This window comes from Etheostoma cragini, chromosome 18 (assembly GCF_013103735.1).
Source record: "Etheostoma cragini isolate CJK2018 chromosome 18, CSU_Ecrag_1.0, whole genome shotgun sequence".
NCBI classification, from domain to species: Eukaryota; Metazoa; Chordata; class Actinopteri; order Perciformes; family Percidae; genus Etheostoma; species Etheostoma cragini.
In genome coordinates this window covers 8,873,607-8,890,962 of record NC_048424.1, presented here as the reverse complement: position 1 = coordinate 8,890,962, position 17,356 = coordinate 8,873,607, and the positions used below count along the sequence as shown (strand labels likewise).

Below are 17,356 nucleotides of genomic sequence, written 5' to 3'. Positions count from 1 at the left end.
GAATGTGAGGAGGGAAAATAAGAAATATAGGATGATGTGACTTACACTATTTCAAATAACTCCCTATAGTGTTGTAGTTAAATCTATGAAAACAACAACTTCTACAGGCACTTGGCACCTAATGTTGTTTTTAAAAACTGTTGAAACAGTTGAGTACTGAAGTGCAGATTGGCCTGCGGCTTTTCAGGAATCCGCCACTGTGTTCTTAGAAAGAAAAAAACCTGGTTTGGTTTTACCCCAGGCACTTTGAAGCACTAAAAAAAAAAAAGTGTTTGTTTTTGTGTCATTTACGGCCACAGACGATCACTTGCAAATGGAGACATGTCATGCCAGACACCTATTACGGCCATTCCTCACCTTTTTAAACAGTTTCTACTTGCACATAGTCTCACACAAACACACAGACAACATGCGTTAGCCGACCCTCAGGCGTGCTGTGAATCCTGCTTTGGCCGCTGTTCTTAACTGTCCCATTGACAAAACAACAATCGGAGGGAGTTGCTTCAAGGCGATGATGAAAAGCAACAGGGAAAAAAATGTACAATGGAGTGGAAGAACAGGGGAAGCTGCACAGGACAGAAGTAAAGGACTTGACAGAAAACAGGGTTAACTACTGTGTCAGGTAAACCGAAAAGGAGGTTACATATGATCCAAACACGTAAACATTCATGTACAATATTACCTTCACATCTATTTACCCACTAACACCAACTGTCACCTTTTGACTTTTTCTCTTTGCTCTTTTTCTACCTTGTTCAACTTTCACTGTTTGCTCTGTCCTTTTCTCTTCCCTTTTAGTTTTCTTTGACCTCTCTCCCTCTTTCTCTCTCTGACTCTTCCTTCTCTTGTGCATCGGTTGTGATGTAACTCTCTCATACAAACATGTATTCTTGAAGAAGGCACACTCAGCCACCGCGCACACAGAGGCTTCTTTCATTCAAAGTTGTTTTACCTGTGCTTTACATCTTTTTACATGAGCACACTCGCACGTCTCTCCCGCATCTGCCAGTCCGCCGCAAACAATTTTAGTTTATTTATGTGAGTCTTGTTATGGGTTTAGCCAGTCCAAAACATGCCTCCTGACACGCTACAGAAATTAGAAAAGGGCGAAAATGCAGGGCTGTTGTTTTTTCCTCCATTGACAGAGGCTAGAGTCTCACACACACACACACACACACACACACACACACACACACACACACACACACTTCTGCATACACACACAAATGCATTCTATTCAATCAAAACATTCTCCCTGAGAGGCATCAACTGGTCAACAGGATATGAAACCCTCCTTTCTGCTTTTCTCAATGTCAGAATTGACCTTTCCCCTACTTTTGCCTTTTCTGCACTGAATCTGACTTTTGCCAGGATTTTTGGTTTACCAGAGTTTATTTGGTTACATTTTTTCAGTCTGTGGCCTTCATTTCAAGCACAACTGAAAGAAGAAATAGCCTGTTTTGGGCAAACTGTGCGTTTAACTCGCTTCCATTTCTGCGCTGTTACTCTGTGCAGACCTGCAGATAATCAATGTCCTGCTAATTTCCTCTCTGGGTTATGGCTGAGTCATTCCCATGTACTTGGTAAAAGGTGTTCACTCTGAGACGGAGACCACTCTGCTGAACCTCACCCCTCTCCCCCCTCCCCACCCTCCTGACTGGTGTTAGTGGAAGGGAAGATGACCATCTGCTGCCCCAGTTGCCCAGTGACTGGACAACAGCCTTTCCTTATGGCACAGTTCCACTGTCCATTGTCTGTTTGTGTGTGTGTGTGTGTGTGTGTGTGTGTGTGTGTGTGTGTGTGTGTGTGTGTGTGTGTGTGTGTGTGTGTGTGCGTGCGTGTGCGTGCGAGGCAGCTAGTTCATTTAACATGTGAGATGGATTGTGGACTTGCCTTTTGTGTGCAAGTGTTGAAATTTGTGTGTGTGTGTGTGTGTCTACCTCAAGGAAAGCCAAGTATTGTTAAGCTTTCCTGTGGGAGTCCCATAGAGAACGCACCCTCACCCAGCAGGACGATCCTCTGCACAGTGCGAGCTGACTCGGCTAAGTTGGGTTAGTGGAAGGTCAGGGATTTATAAGGCTATTGGCCCAAACTTTGCTCCGGTGCATCAAGAGAAAAGATTTCCTCTCCAGACGTGTGCGCACACACACGCACACACATGCACACTATTGTTATGGATTTCATTATTAGCTTTCATAAACACTCTGGAAAACTAGTGTGTCGAAGGGGGGTAAGGTCATGTCTGAAAGTATCACATGAAAAACAAACATATGGAGTGTCATTTTTTTTATTTGGAGATATTTCAATTTCTACATCATTCATGTGACCAGTAAAAAAAAAAATCCGGTAATTTGGGAAGTTGCAGTTTACGTGATGTAGCCTGAAAGCAGCTGCTTATTCTTGTGCAAGGAGTTTTTTGTGTTTCAGCCAGTCAAAAAAAGACCGTTGTCCCTTCATTCAAAGTAAATTGTCTGTAAACTGACTAGTGACCATCTTTACTCATAATTCCATCCTGGCCATGCTGGTATGACATAGGACTTTCTCTGTGGCATTTGGTGTCTCTGCAGGACGTGAACAGAGAGACAGACGGCAGACAGTTAGCGCCGCCATGGTGAGCGCACACTGAAAACAAGAGGACGTTTGTTGCGTTAGCTCACTGTTCGTGTTTCGGTTTACACTCCCAAAACCAATACTGAAAGCTCTGCTGTGGCTAACCCAACAAGAGAAACCTACAGGACTTTATTTGATAATGAAAGCAGATACGGTCAGTGTAGAAAAAAAAAATACACCCACTCAGCAAATGCATCTTTATCTTTGTCCCCTCAGGAAGTTAACACACTGTGCTTAGTTATTTTCTCTTTGCTGCGTTTCATATAAAGTCATATCTTTTCTCTCTCGGCTGTATTTAGTTTGTGCCATTTGAAAGTGTTGTTTGATACTTTTCTCGCCCTCTGTTTCCATTTCCATCTGTCTCCTATTCTCTCCTTCCTGTTGCATGCTCTGTCTCTCTCACCCAGGTGATGTTGGCTGTACTTAGCTCAGTTACTCATTATCCCCCATCCAGTCCTGTCAGTTAGCTGCCTGCTCTTCCACTGCTCGCCTTTTGCAGGGGAACAGCAGCAATCTGAGAGGTGTAGTCATGACGCTGAATTTTACTCCTAGACATTTAGTAAGGAAAACAAGCCGGGAGCTGAGCATTTCTTGCTTAGTTGAAAGAATCTTGTGAGCAGCTACAGTTCTGGCAATGGTGCTTAAAGCTCATACCACATAGACACTTGTTAACTTACGAGGAGCTCTTTGAGCGAAGCCAAAGGCATGTGTGCTTCCCAATGTTGTTGGGCCCTACTTACTACTTTTTTTCCCTATCTTTTGAATGCTAAACTCATCCTTTATTGCATAATATACGGTATATGAAGAACAGAGGTTGACAAATGCTCCGGAGGAAAGCAGGGGGATCTGGGAAATTTGCGGACTGTGGCTAAGCCATGCTGCTTTTGATATTTGTGGAAAACCTGACAGAAATCTGATTTGGCAGAGCCATTATCCCCTTCAGACTTCAACAGTATGCCCACACCACGCTGTGGCTGCCACTAATCCCATAATGGGCTGACTCTGCACTGAAGCTGCACAAATACTGTTCCCCTTGGTGATAACTCTGACAGTGGGTTTGTTTCGGTTAATACTCCGTGTGTGTGTGTGTGTGTGTGTGTGTGTGTGTGTGTGTGTGTGTGTGTGTGTGTGTGTGTGTGTGTGTTCGTTCTCAGGTGAGTGGGCACAGATAGGTAATCTAGTGTACAGAGTCATTGATTTTCCTGCTGCACAGGAAGTGGCTGGTTATTGATTCTCAGGGACAATGATGTCACTCTAGATGGTGTGGGGTGTTTGCTTATCCATGATAAGGTACGAGGTGCTTTCTCGCCGCACACTGGTCAAATAATCCTCTCTCCCTCTGTCCTCTTACCTTTTTATCACTCTTCTCTCATCCCTCTTTCCACCCTCCGTCTTTTCATTCATTGTGAATGCCCTCTGTAACCCCCACATCCATTATGTTTGACATAATCACTAATGAGGGATGTCACCTATAAAAGTCATGCTTTTGGCTACAATGGTGATCTATAAGAGTAAGGTTATAGTGTCAAATATGATCCCCCACACATGTCTTCTTTTGCTAATAACTTATATAAAAATATATACATTTTAATTCAGATAACTACTTTAGTTTGACGCATTTTCCCATTTATTTACTCAAAGTATGCAATTTGATGTTTGACTTGATTGAGTCTGGCTATAACAATGACGATGATGATGATCAGCTGCATTAAAGATCTACGGTTTTTGGTGTTTTCCATCTCTGTGTAGCTTAAAAGTCCTCATCTTTTATCCCAAACCTGTTGGGTCGCTTTACTTTTCTTCACTCTTTTGTATAAACTTTACTTAGTCATGGCACTCTTGTCCTTTTGCTTCCTCTTTTCAAAATAAATAATGTGGACAAGTTATCTAAGACCATATATTGCACATCAGCTCCCAACAGGTAATTTGTGCACAGTTTGTAACACTAAGTACCAAAAGGAATGAGGAATTCAAATTTGGGGAAAAAAACAGTGACATAAAAGTAAGAACTTTCTGATTTTTAACAAGCCTTTACTTGCTGCTTGAATTGAGAAACTGATGTCATTGGTCCCCGCAGTAATATAATCAGTGAATGCTACACTGGACTGATCTAAAAATTTAATCTGACACTTCAAAGTTAGTGAGATATTTGAACCGGATTTGAGTCCACAAGGGGAATAATTCAGAAGGGTTTCGACCGTCGGGTTTGTTCTTTTCTTGGTCCCACGGGCCTGTAATTGATTAACCACAGAGCAAATATGACCAACACTACCAGGAGGACCACACACACACACACACACACACACACAGACAGACTGAGAGTTTTGATGAAGATGAAGACATGCATACAAGCCCTACGCATTAACCTAGTAGATTTTTGAAGGGAAAGTGTATACTACATACATATAAAGGCACAGATATTGTGATATGTTTCTTTAAATAGAGTTTTAGATAACATTCAAATTAGAGGGAAACTAATTCTCACCTCGCAGCTTTTGTCTACATCAAGCAAAGGCAGCAATTAAGCATGAAATAAATACATGTGTACAATATACAATATTTGTTAATGTAGACTATATATTGTGCTAATAAAATCTCCTATAGATGTCTACAACAGGTGATTTAGTTATTATAATTATTTTGTTCTTTATAGTTATTTTAATTTCATTTGACTTGAATTTACTGTGAGACACGGGAGTGACTGTTTGCAAGCAATGTTTGCGTAACCGGTAGGATGTATGGACATATTTTAGGCCCCGAAGATAATGTGACTCAGTAAGCAATTTCTACATTTTTCCACTGTTTTCTTAGACAGTGCAAACTCATGATCTCATGTCATATGCTTGTGTTTGAGGAACTTACTGGGTATAGTCTTAAGAAGACGACATGCATGTACATGTTTTTTTTGTGGATGTTGTACTTGTCCCTCTTGTGTTTGAGTATGCTGGCTTCACTGTGTACATTTTCCGCATGTCATCTTAGACCTATTTTTCGAAGTTAGTCCATAGCTCACAGATCTGTTTACTTCAGTTTACTAGAAAGTACATATACTGTACTGTTATGTATCCCATTGACCTTTTACTAGCCTGGTAGATTCAGAGTTCACCCAGGACCGTAAAAACATATTAAACAGGTGGAGCACAGAGGGAAAACGATGTTGCCTCATAACTTTGCGTTGTTAGCTTTTCTTAAAAACAAGAATAAAAGTGTAAGGAATTGATTATTTTGTGTGTTTATCTGATGTAATATTATCTAGTTTACCTCCAAAAACAAAGGAGCATTTCATACTTTATGGGTTCAGGGGTGGCGTACAAAAAGATCTTGTTTCACATTCACTGTGTTGAATTTCCCTACTAAAACTGGGTCCTTGATGCTGTATCAGAGGGTACAGTAGCGTTAGCGGGTTTGTCCTGCTCTTAGTTGGATTTGGGGATGTTTACGCTCCGGCAACTCCAGCCAAACTTGATATCAAGATAGCAGTATTTGGTTTGCCAAACAAACTGGTTAACCCTAAAGGCTTTTTCTCCTGTAACGTTAAAAGTAGTAAGAACAATAAAGCATAACTCACAACCTCTGTTTTGCTTGTCAGAGTATTTAATGAAAGCTTAGCATTCAGACAAGGTTACGTAAGAACAAAATAACAGTCAAGTCAAACATTTTTCCTCATCCCAATTGATACTACTAGTGCTTACTGGCTCTACTCTGCAATAAAAGAACAATGTTGCTCCTTTATATCCATGTCTTCTACATGGATCATAAACTGGTAAGGATGTTGATTTTGTTTTACATGAAGCTTTAGCCTCAGTCTGTTAGCCTTATATGTATGTATGTAGCCCTCGAGTGCATGTTTGATATCTGTTTTACTTTAGGATTCTCATTGTAGAAGAAGTCAGTTTGGCTGTCTTTTCAATGCTTCAGAGACTGTGTTTTAACTCATGAAGCTAATGTTAGCTTAATTAGCTAGCTAGCTACAGCTGATTAAATCAGATAAAGCAGTAGTTGTCATTTAAATATTTATAAAGGCAGTGGAAATATTAAATGAATTCCTATTTTTTTTTAATATGGCGTATGAATTTAGATTAGCATTCCCTCCTTCACTCTTCCATTCTTCTTCTCTCCCCATTGTCTGATGTCTTCAAAGTCTAAAAATGATCTCTGAAATGATTGAAAAGGCTGAGTCAGTGATGGGCAAAGAGGACAGCGACCAAGGTGATCAAGTTTCCACCTAATCAAACAGACATTTCATAAACGATTAAACATTAATGGGGCAGTCGCCGTGACTATTTTGTGCTGCCATTCAGTAAGGGAACTCATTGCCTATTAATGAAGTAATAGGACACGGCCAAAATGGTTCTGATGGCAGCGATTAGGCCATATCACTTCCTACCCTCCTGAAGTACAGCAGGATCATCTCCACTCTCAACTTTTCAATCAAAATACATCCAAGGTTACAGATTGAGCACATAGTGGAAAAAGAGAAGCAAAACCAACATTTTCAAACCGAATGCAATAGTTTTTAGTCTTTTCTGTAGCCCCCATGATGGATTCCATCCCACTCATTATGTTTTTTTTGTCTGCTGTCTAATCTGGTATAGCTCACACTGGATCACTGCTCTCAGGACTGTCAAGCTTCTTCTTCTGTTAAATAAAAAAGCAGGGGCGGTTCTACTTTGAATTAAACTCAGGGCAAGGCCCCCTTTGAGCGAGACACCGACACCACCACCAGCAATACCACCACTATCATCAGCCACGGGAACTGATTGTGCAACTGCCGAAAACATGCCTCTTTGCTTTTTTGTTTTATTTGAGCTCATCTCGTCCATTTCATTTTGCAAGCAGAGCACTTGCGGCTGTAGGGGGCGCCAATTTTACTAGCACCCCACACAGTTTCTGCCTGGTTTGCCCTTGCCAAAAACCGCGACTGATAAAAGTGTTAATTGACTCACTTTCTTCATATGTTGAAACTAAGACTCAATGGTGCATCGAGTTTTTATTGCCTTTGATTATTAGCTGGTGCACTGTCTGCTGTTGTGAACTTGTTTATTGGTATTTTTAGGAATGAATCACCTCAGTTCTGTATTCTCTCTGAGACAGGTGAAGGCTTGGTTCTTTTGTGCTGGGTTTACAGTGCCCAATAAGAATTACAGGGTGATAATCAACAACTTTTTGGCCGGCTTCCCGGTGAGATGAGTCATTTTTTGCTCAGTCAGCAGAGCTGAGGTCTTGTCAGAGAGAGAGAAAAAAACAGCTGTGCATGCCATGAGGCACACAGCAGCGTCTGACCAGAGGAACTGTTTTCTTTGGGGCTCTAAGAGGCCCAATGCTGGTTTAAGGTCAGCTTTGTTAGTCCCATGTTTTTGGATAATAGTTGCTTTCCCTATGATTTTACTCTACATGTTTTCAGTATCTTAAAAACATTTGCTACAATACTTTGAAAGACTGTCTTTTGGCAGCCCCTCTGTTATCGCCTGTTTCCCGTCAGGAAACTTTATGAAGAGAGGGAGTCAAAGGACAGCTGGGGTTGTTATTAGAGAAACAGAGAGAATATATAGAGAAAAGAATACAGACAAAGCAAAACTGAGAGTTTTTCATTGATTTGTGGTGGCTGTGTCATATCACTCTAAAGATAGCAGATGAAGGCTTTTTTATTTTCCGTTTTTCTGTGGGATCTTTTTCTCTTGAAGCCTGTTGTATTGTGACAGCTGCCCTCTCCCTATTAGAATAACATCCCCGGGAACTCACTCTTCCTCACGTGCACATGGGTTGCAGGCCTACGCCTTTTCTCCTGTATTGTAGCCCACTGTGCATATAGATTACTTAAAAATGTGTTCATATTCAGGTTTCACGCCTGGCAGTGTAAAAAGCGAGGTTCTATTTTCTCCCATAAACGTCAATCTCTACTTTTTTCTTTTCTTTTTTTCGATGTGCGTCCTGAGGTTTCCAGTTCCTTTTGCGTTTCATGGAATCCAAGGAACGCTGTTTCCTCCCAGTGTTGGTGTGCGCTGGTCCTGGACCTGCTGGTCTGGGGGGGCACGCCTCTCCTCTCAGGAAAGCCGGCGCTTGGTGAGACCACTCCACTCTGATAGCCTGCCAGAAAACACACAGATCAGAAAAGAGGCGACTGGGGAAAAAAGGAGAGGAAAAGGGACCAAGAGTTGCTCAAAATGGGCCAAAAGGCAACTCTGATCCCGTTATTCCCACGATGACTCAACTTTGGCTTGACATCAAATGAAAATTAAGGTTAAAATGTGACCACATGAGCTTATAATCAGTCGGTTTTGACAACTTAGCACCCTTTTTAAAGGCTGGTTACTGCTCTGTGACATGAGAGCTGCAGTCTGCAGGCTGCTGGACAGGTAAGGGTCAACCCTCCAGTTAAATGCTCCGTGATAGGTGAACAAGCCCAACATAGAGCTGTGTTTGAAGAATAGGGTGGGCAATACCCTGTAGTCTGCAGTTTTCACTCTTAAAACGCTTAAAACTATCCATGGTCTGTAGTATTCAGATGCATCGATTTGCTTCTTTTACTGTTAAAACTGCAGGTTTCAGAGTGTATCCGTTTACATAGAGGAAAAAGTCTCTAGTTGTTTTCCACTGATGAGAGCTGCTGTTGTGAGCCTCTGGGCCATGTTGAACCATGTGTTTTTTTTGTTTGCTGTGAAGTTAGGAGACATTTGTTTCATCACTTTAAAGAAGAAAAAAAAAATCTGTAAACTAAATAACTTTCTATGAAACAAGCCAGAGTAGTTTGTTCAGTGAACTTCATACCTTGACAAAACTTTTTTTTTTTCTTTTTTTCTTTTTTTTTCTTTCAGAGAAACACGAGATGCAGAGAGAGAGAGAGAGCAGAGAAGATTGGTTCCTGTAACTGTTGTTCTGCCCTGTGATTGGTGGAAGCCTGTTACTAGGCTTATGTCAGTGTTCGAGAGTTTTCTGCTTCCTCTCCTCTGTGCTCTGATAGGTTAGGTTTTTACTGGTCTGGTGGACTCCTGCCACTTGTTGAACATCCCCACAGTTTTTTGCGGTTCCCTCGCGTCTTAACTGCATGAGAAAACACAGCAGCCGCAGCTCTGAGACACATGTACAGAGGTTCACTGGCATGGCTTCCTCTCTCTTTTTTTTTAATCTTATTAACTTTTATCATCCTCTTTATTGCTTTAAGCCTGTTTTTAATTCTGCTCAACACTCATAAAACGAAAAACAACTGCTTTTGTGGGCATTTGAGAAAGAAGCTGCCTAACTTTCTTACTTACAAAAAGTTAACTAATTCTTAACCGTAGATTGTTGGATCTTGATGAAATGGCTGCTTTGCTTTAAAAAGTATTATACAACTTTCTACACTAATCCTAAAATCTCAGTAAAATTATAACAGCATGCTAACTGTCTGTTAACTGCTGTACTTCACTAAACCTAAAATTCCTTATTGTCACTTATTGAACATGGGTTCCGTCTTTTCGGTGGTATATATTTCACACTTGACCAACACTAAACTGTGTGAGACGCTCTCACTCTGTAGGCTTGAAGGCTGTTGTTGTTTGTAGTTTTGCACATTCAGTAAGCAAACAGATACACTGCAGAGCTTGGATGTAAGATGGACAAAATGGATTCATAAATTCCAATAAGAGTCAAAATGTGTACAGAAACTTCTCAAACCACTCACGCAGCACAATAAACAGACATATTTTCACCAAGATACAGCTGCATACACTGTTTCTAAAACTATCAGCTCCTGTTTCTTCCTCCATAAAATGCGTATAAGTTGATGCTCTCATGTGCAACCTAGGCAATGTGTTTCTATGGCACTCAAATCTATATGTAACCTTTCTAAACACCAGCCTCTATGGCCACAAGAAGGAATTATGGGATAATGGTGAATGCTTAAATGTATCGTTAGAGTAGCACAAGCAGAGAAGAGTGACACAGTTAGGGAACTGTGGGTTATTTCTTATTAAATCAACTTTTAATTTGTAAAGGGAAGATTGTGTTATTTCTTTTGTTGTTGCACTTTAAAGAAGCTTAAATTGGTTGAAAATTGTGTTTTAAGTAGCCATGAATCTGCAGAAACCAGCTTCTTGTAATGGGCATGTAAGTGTCTGTGTAGAGAGGAAAAAACGTTTGAGCTGAACAGTGTTCTTGGATATTACTCTTAATGAGAATGTTTTATAGTTCACATCCATGTAAGACTAGTGGAAATATGTCCATTGTTCAGGCCTTTCCTCCAGCAGATCTGAAAATAGACACACTGTTAATACAAATTTGAGATTAACCTCCATCATAACTTCTCTTTCCAATGTTGTCCTAACCCTTGTACTCCAAACAACCACCACACACACAATCACTCTGTCATGGTCACTGGTTTATCCCCTAACAGCTACTTACGTAGTTACAGCTATTTAGCCATTTAAGAACAATATTGTGTGACATAAAATATGTAGATCTTCAGGCTCCTGCGAGACACCTGCAGTGTGGTTTTTATGTGGCACCGTGTTCTGAACCAGCTTCAGAAGACACCACAAAGTCTTATAAACAAGGCATAATGTATTGAAGTCTGAAGTCAAATATTTTGTCATGTTTCCCTTAATTGTGTCAACAACAGAGACATAAAGTCAAAGCTTGTAATCATACAGTTATCTAAAGATACGGGGATTGTAGTCTCGCTTGGCCTTAGCATTCGGGGACAGGAGGAAAATATGCTCTGGTTTATTGGCATTTCTTTAAACTAATCTTTATTGTCATGGGCGGTGCTAAGCACTCGAGAAAAGCTGCGGCGCCGCTGCAGAACAGACCTGAAAGCAACTTGTTTTGGTGGAACATGTGTACGTTTAAAAGTTGTTTTAGTCGTGCAACCGAAAACTCAGATTGGACAGATGGATTTACGCTGCAGAGATCTGAGGAACAGTTAACCATAGTCCTCATAAATCCACCAGAGTTTAAAATTCCAACAAAAAGGTAGCCCAAGGCAACGGATGTCCGGCCTAAAGGAGAGAAATCAGGCGGATTTTCTGACGGCAACGGAGCATTTCCGGAAGTGGAACGTCAAGGATATAGACTGCAACTGTATACCTGCACAAAAACAATAAAAGGTCATTTATTAGCTTTTTCTGGAGCTTTCCAAATCCTTCAGAGCATGTAAAATATGGTATGGTTGTTTAGTGTTTTGATAACAAGTCTGTCATTACAAAAACTTGTTATATTTCATGTAACTTCTTTAAAAGCTCTGGTTTGCTTTTGCATAATTCAACTCCGATTAACAACTACTAACATGCAACTTTTTAGCATTTGGACCAAAGACCGTGAACTGAAGGTGTAATCACAGCTTTGAGGTAGGAAGGAGCAGATACGCGTGGATCACTGCACACACAGAGATACTCCTGATGTGAGTACAGTAAAGCCTACAGAGTAGTCAGTGCGTGCACTCTGACAATAGTGTTTGGCCCTGTCCGCGAGGCCAGACCCCGCCTCTGAGGCTAAGCGCTTTTATGTGAAAAGGTTTGGTGTGTCGTAAGCCCTAACGCTGACCAGCCTCTTCTGTAGCTTTGCTGAGCCATGGGGCTCCCAGCAGCCCTGGGAGTGCTGACTCAAGCCCTGGGAACATGTTTACCGCTGCCCTGCACCCCACCCTGTGGCATCAGGAGAGGGACCAGGGAGAGGGGGAGGGCTGTTGGGATATGGGCTTGATCCACAAAATGAACCTGCTGAACACTGTGCTGTCTCAGTCCTGGGACTTGCAGTCGGTTGCCAAACTTGCCGGGCAGGCTTTTGGTTGTAGTGCACAGGGGCAGATTTTCCTTCACTTGGCTTCCACTCACCATCTCGTTATTGTTGCCAAATGTAACTTCTTTTTTTATCTTGAGTACCCTTCACAGTTCAACCAGACATTTACATAGATAAAGTTGTTGCAGTAAGGATAAACTGAAACAAAGTATCTCACAAAAGGTACTTTTTCAAACAATCAAAACTATTGTGGAGTTTTCTTCCCATAAAATGTCTTTTAAAAAAAAATTTTTTTTAGTTTTGCTTAGGAAACAATGAGTTATTTTGAAATCTCATACAGAAATGTGACGCACAGATGTGCATGCGCGTGCACACTCTGGCCAATATGGGGATGCTTTTGTAATGTGGTTGCTGGCAATCCACAGAGGAAAAAACACTTGACTCACATGTGCTGTTACATGAAATTACAAATGTTTATCTGTTGTTTACCAGGAATTTCACAGACAAGTATACCACTTCTGGTAGAAGTTCTAGACAACAGACCTGTCTGTGTGGAATAAGGTGGCTTTTACACTGGAATAGAAAATGTGCGGTACACAGTGTTGTTTTCAGTACATCTCATCTGAAATCATTCTAAATAGTTATTGACTGTCTAACCACCGTGATATTCCAATTATGTCCTGTTTTAGTGAATGTGTTATTGCCAAGCTAAGATAAACAAAGCCACAAGAACGGCTTGACTCTGACTCTGCTGCCCTCATAGCTTGTGAAGGACTCCTTCAGCTGGGGCTGATAGGTGGATCACATTATCTGGGGCTGAGAGGCCGCGGTGCAAAGCCACTAACTGAGGGGGCTGTTGCTTTTCATCTCGCTGCGTCCTGATGCTCATTGAGCCGCAGACCTTTACCTTCTTCTGTTCAACAAGCCCACATAACCTCCCCCAGTCCTGCAAGAAGCCAATAGGGGAACTTGTTGCTGCATGCTAGAGCTGGATTTGGCTGGTTGTTGTTGTTGTTGTTGTAGTTGTCATTTTCATTGAATGCAGATTACACAGATGCTAAACATGCCTTTTTTCCAGCAAGATTTGACAGTTTTACATAAAACTAGTAGTAGTTTATACTATGATAATTGATTTAAGAATGGATTGTGTTTGGAGGGGGAAATCAAGAAAGCAATCACCTTGAATAGATTGCTTCCATTGTTTAGCCTACAGATTGCAATGCATTACAGTAAATTCAATCATGATCACGGCAAGCAGGGAACAAAAGAAGGAGAAAGAAGTGTTGATGTTCTTAGAGGGGGGGGATTGTTTTCTCTGCTCACGTTTAGAAACCCCCCCCCCCCCCTTTCTCCTCACGCTTAGCACCGCCCCCCGGTGCTCCCCCCGCTGCCATTGGCGGCTGGGAGGCTGTTTTCGCCGCCTGATTGGCCGCTGAGCAAGTCAATCACACCCTCGACTTATTTAGCAAATGTATGAGCGAGAGAGGACGGTATTCTGCTGTAGGTCCGCAACAGCTGACTGCCGAGCACTTTACCCAGTGCCTCAGGAACAAAGAGAGAAGGAGACAGCCATCCAGAATACTTTTGAAAACATTTTTTATTCCCTTCAAATTATCCAAACTGCAGCGAGGACACGCGATGAGGCACGCGGTCGCCCCGGCAGAAAACGTGGAAAATAATTATTTTGCAGTGACAGACCAGTTAAAGATATGTACCCATTGTGAACGGCTAAGCAAAAAGGTAAGGGAAAGAAAAGGGCTTCAGGAAAACACAAGACTATCTCATAACGCACGGCTTTTAAAGCTGCAACCTGACTTTGGGATTTAGAGAAGTGTGTTACATTATTGATGTTTTAGGCGACGTTATTCCTTTGAACAAACAAGCTGCAGTGCAGTCTTTTGTGCAGGGTTGTTTACGAGTCAGAAGAGTGTGCGGTCATTGGTCAAGAAATTTCCGAGTTTATTTTCGCCGTTGATGTAAATGTCAAATATGTAGACACATAGATGACGCGTTTAAATACCCGGTTTTTAATCCCGTGTCATTTCTGAATAGTGCATAGGTAACATTTCGTCGCTCATTCATTCGTTCATCCACTTTTATCTTCATTGTGCTCCGCGGGACGGTGTCCGCTAGACATGTCTCGACAAGCAGCGGAAAGTTACAGCACATAAAAGAGGCAGTGCAAAGGTTGCTATCGGGTTTTAATTTTGCATGAAGGCAAAGTGTGTGTTTGGATTTGTCATTAATTAGGAAACGTCCGACTTTAATCCTGCTTTTCAGTTTAGTGCGACTGCTTTGAGTTGCATGTTGCTTCCACAATGGAGTAAACCTTACATGGCATTTCTGTTGTCACTTTCTCCGTGAATAAGAGGAAGGGACGCGTCTGCTGGTGTCAGACTAACAAAGCCAATCGGATCTCTCCCACTGGTGAAGGAATAGCGTGACAGTAGAAAATAAGAAGTGATGATCGCAGACAAACTTTGCGTGGAGCTTCCTGCTTTCCTGTGGTATTTAAAGTGCATGTTTTTTTTTCTTTTCTCTCTTGTTGTTGTGCAGGACTTGGGAGTAAGAATCCCAAGACCCTTAGGAAACGGACCAAGCAGATTTATCCCTGAAAAAGAGGTAACAAGACCACCAGAGATTTCTCCAGAGACTTTTAACTCGCTTGCAAAAATGAACAGATTTAGGAAACTTATGACTTGTTTTTTTTCCCTCGATCAGATTCTTCAAATCAGTAAAGTGGACGCCAGGACACAGTCGATATTTGAGGATGCGTTTGCAGCCCTCGGTCGCCTTGACAACATTTCTCTGGTGATGGGCTTCCACCCGCAGTACCTGGGGAGTTTTCTCCGGACGCAGCACTACCTGCTGCAGATGGATGGACCTCTGTCTTTGCACTACCGACACTACATCGGCATCATGGTACAGTCATGTTGATCTTGTGAAATCTAGTCCACGCCTCATATAACCGTCGGTGTCAAGCTGTTAACTATATGGTGGTCGATCTCCTCTCTGATCCTGCAGGCGGCAGCTAGACACCAGTGTTCCTACTTAGTCAACCTCCACGTGAACGACTTCCTCCAGGTCGGGGGGGATCCCAAGTGGCTGAACGGCCTGGATGAAGCGCCGCAGAAGTTGCAGCAGCTCGGGGAGCTCAACAAAATCCTGGCCCACCGACCTTGGCTTCTCACCAAGGAACACATCGAGGTGAGAAGACGAGAACGGTCTTGACGTGAAATGTATTGCGTAACAGGCTGAGGTCACGGGTGTAGGCTAGAGTATAGCTGCAGTTGTATAACTTGGAAGGATTTGGGAGTCATCGCGGTAGAAGTGTAGCGACAGAGGGATAGGGGACGGGACGACAATAAATGAGTTAGGGAGGGGGAAAACATTCTTTCCCACTTCTGAAAAGGTCAGGGATATTGAAGTCATCATTTGGCTCCAGTTACCAAGACTCGCTTTATTTTTCCCAGTGCCTTCTGAAAGCAGAGGAGCACAGCTGGTCCCTCGCAGAGCTAATCCACGCCGTGGTCCTCCTCACACACTACCACTCCCTCGCCTCGTTCACCTTCGGCTGCGGCATCACGCCCGAGATCCACTGCGACGGCGGACACACTTTCAGACCCCCCTCCGTCAGCCAGTACTGCGTCTGTGACATTGCAAATGGCAACGGGCATGCTAATCACCACGACGATCCGCTCGGCAACCAGGTGAGTGGTCAAGGATGGTGTTTGTTCAAGGAGCTAGAGCAGGTTTCAGGTTTTCTTACTAGTGTGGGAAACTTCAGTCTAGGCAGCGGGTGGAATCCTTCCACTGTACATCCTGGTGCGAAGATGCTTCTTGGAGGACTCCTTCCTAACCGGAGGCGTGCTCTCTTGCTCTTTTTTTTTTTTCCAAAGGAGATATGCGGTGAGGTGGAGGTGCTGATGGAACGCATGAAGCAGCTGCAGGAGTGCCGCGACGACGAGGAGGCTAGCCAGGAGGAGATGGCAACTCGCTTTGAGAGGGAGAAGACGGAGAGCATGTTGGTGGTCACAGCGGAGGACGAGGAGTCTGTCCCCTCCAGAGACATCTCCCGACACTTTGAGGACCCCAGCTATGGCTACAAGGACTTCTCCAGAAGGGGGGAGCATGTGCCCACATTCAGAGTGCAGGTAGAGATCAAATACAGTCTGTAAATGGAGGAGAGTTTACTAACAAGATGGTCCATATGACTTATGTTATTTACTTCTTATTTCTCTTTGCTCCAGGACTACAGCTGGGAGGATCACGGTTTCTCTCTGGTCAACAGACTGTACCCTGATGTTGGGCAGATGCTGGACGAGAAGTTCCAGATGGCCTACAATCTGACCTACAACACCATGGCAACACACAAGGATGTAGACACCAGTATGCTGCGCAGGGCCATCTGGAACTACATCCACTGCATGTTCGGCATCAGGTCAGTCGCCAGCTTAGAAATCGTTTATGATGCAACCTTTATTTTATGTTTGCAGCACTGTTGCCAACACTGTTCCTCTGTGTTCTTCAGGTATGATGACTATGATTACGGGGAGATAAATCAGCTTCTGGACCGTAGCTTTAAGATCTATATTAAGACTATGGTGTGTAGTCCTGAGAAGACCACCAAACGAATGTATGAGAGCTTCTGGAGGCAGTTTCAGCACTCCGAGAAGGTAAGATCCAGATCCCCCCCCCTGGCCTCATCTATAGCAGCTATTTTAATTGGTTGATTCATGTAAATTTACATTTAACAACTGTCTCTTTTCTCTTGCAGGTCCACGTTAATCTGCTTCTTATGGAAGCTCGAATGCAGGCAGAACTGTTATACGCTCTGAGAGCGATTACGCGCTACATGACATGAAGTGCTTTTGGTGTTTTTATGGTTGTCTTTTTACTGTCTGTCATTGCTCATTATGGGACACTTCAAGGGAAAAAAAAAAAGAAATTCAAAGGGGGGGGGCATTCAACAAAAATGTGGAAGAGACAAGCCCTGGGTTGTGACAGTGCTTATTGAATGGATGTTGAGAAG

At 42.6% G+C, this 17,356-nt stretch overlaps 1 protein-coding gene across 3 annotated transcripts in view; it reads left to right on the top strand.

Moving 5' to 3' along the window:
• sesn1 (sestrin 1) overlaps positions 1-17,274 on the top strand; it is a 47,302-nt gene extending 30,028 nt beyond the window's left edge. Inside the window, exons 1-9 of one of the 3 annotated variants that reach the window (XM_034900398.1) lie at positions 13,799-14,064; positions 14,881-14,946; positions 15,046-15,246; positions 15,349-15,531; positions 15,798-16,034; positions 16,224-16,478; positions 16,575-16,765; positions 16,856-17,000; positions 17,102-17,274. In XM_034900398.1, coding sequence (XP_034756289.1) covers positions 13,963-14,064; positions 14,881-14,946; positions 15,046-15,246; positions 15,349-15,531; positions 15,798-16,034; positions 16,224-16,478; positions 16,575-16,765; positions 16,856-17,000; positions 17,102-17,188 — 1,467 coding nt within the window. In that variant the 5' untranslated portion in view covers positions 13,799-13,962 and the 3' untranslated portion in view covers positions 17,189-17,274. Of the gene's footprint in view, positions 1-13,798; positions 14,065-14,880; positions 15,247-15,348; positions 15,532-15,797; positions 16,035-16,223; positions 16,479-16,574; positions 16,766-16,855; positions 17,001-17,101 lie in introns of those variants that run through there. The other 2 variants (XM_034900397.1, XM_034900396.1) reach the window with 2 other exon arrangements.
• Positions 17,275-17,356: the final 82 nt, after the last annotated feature.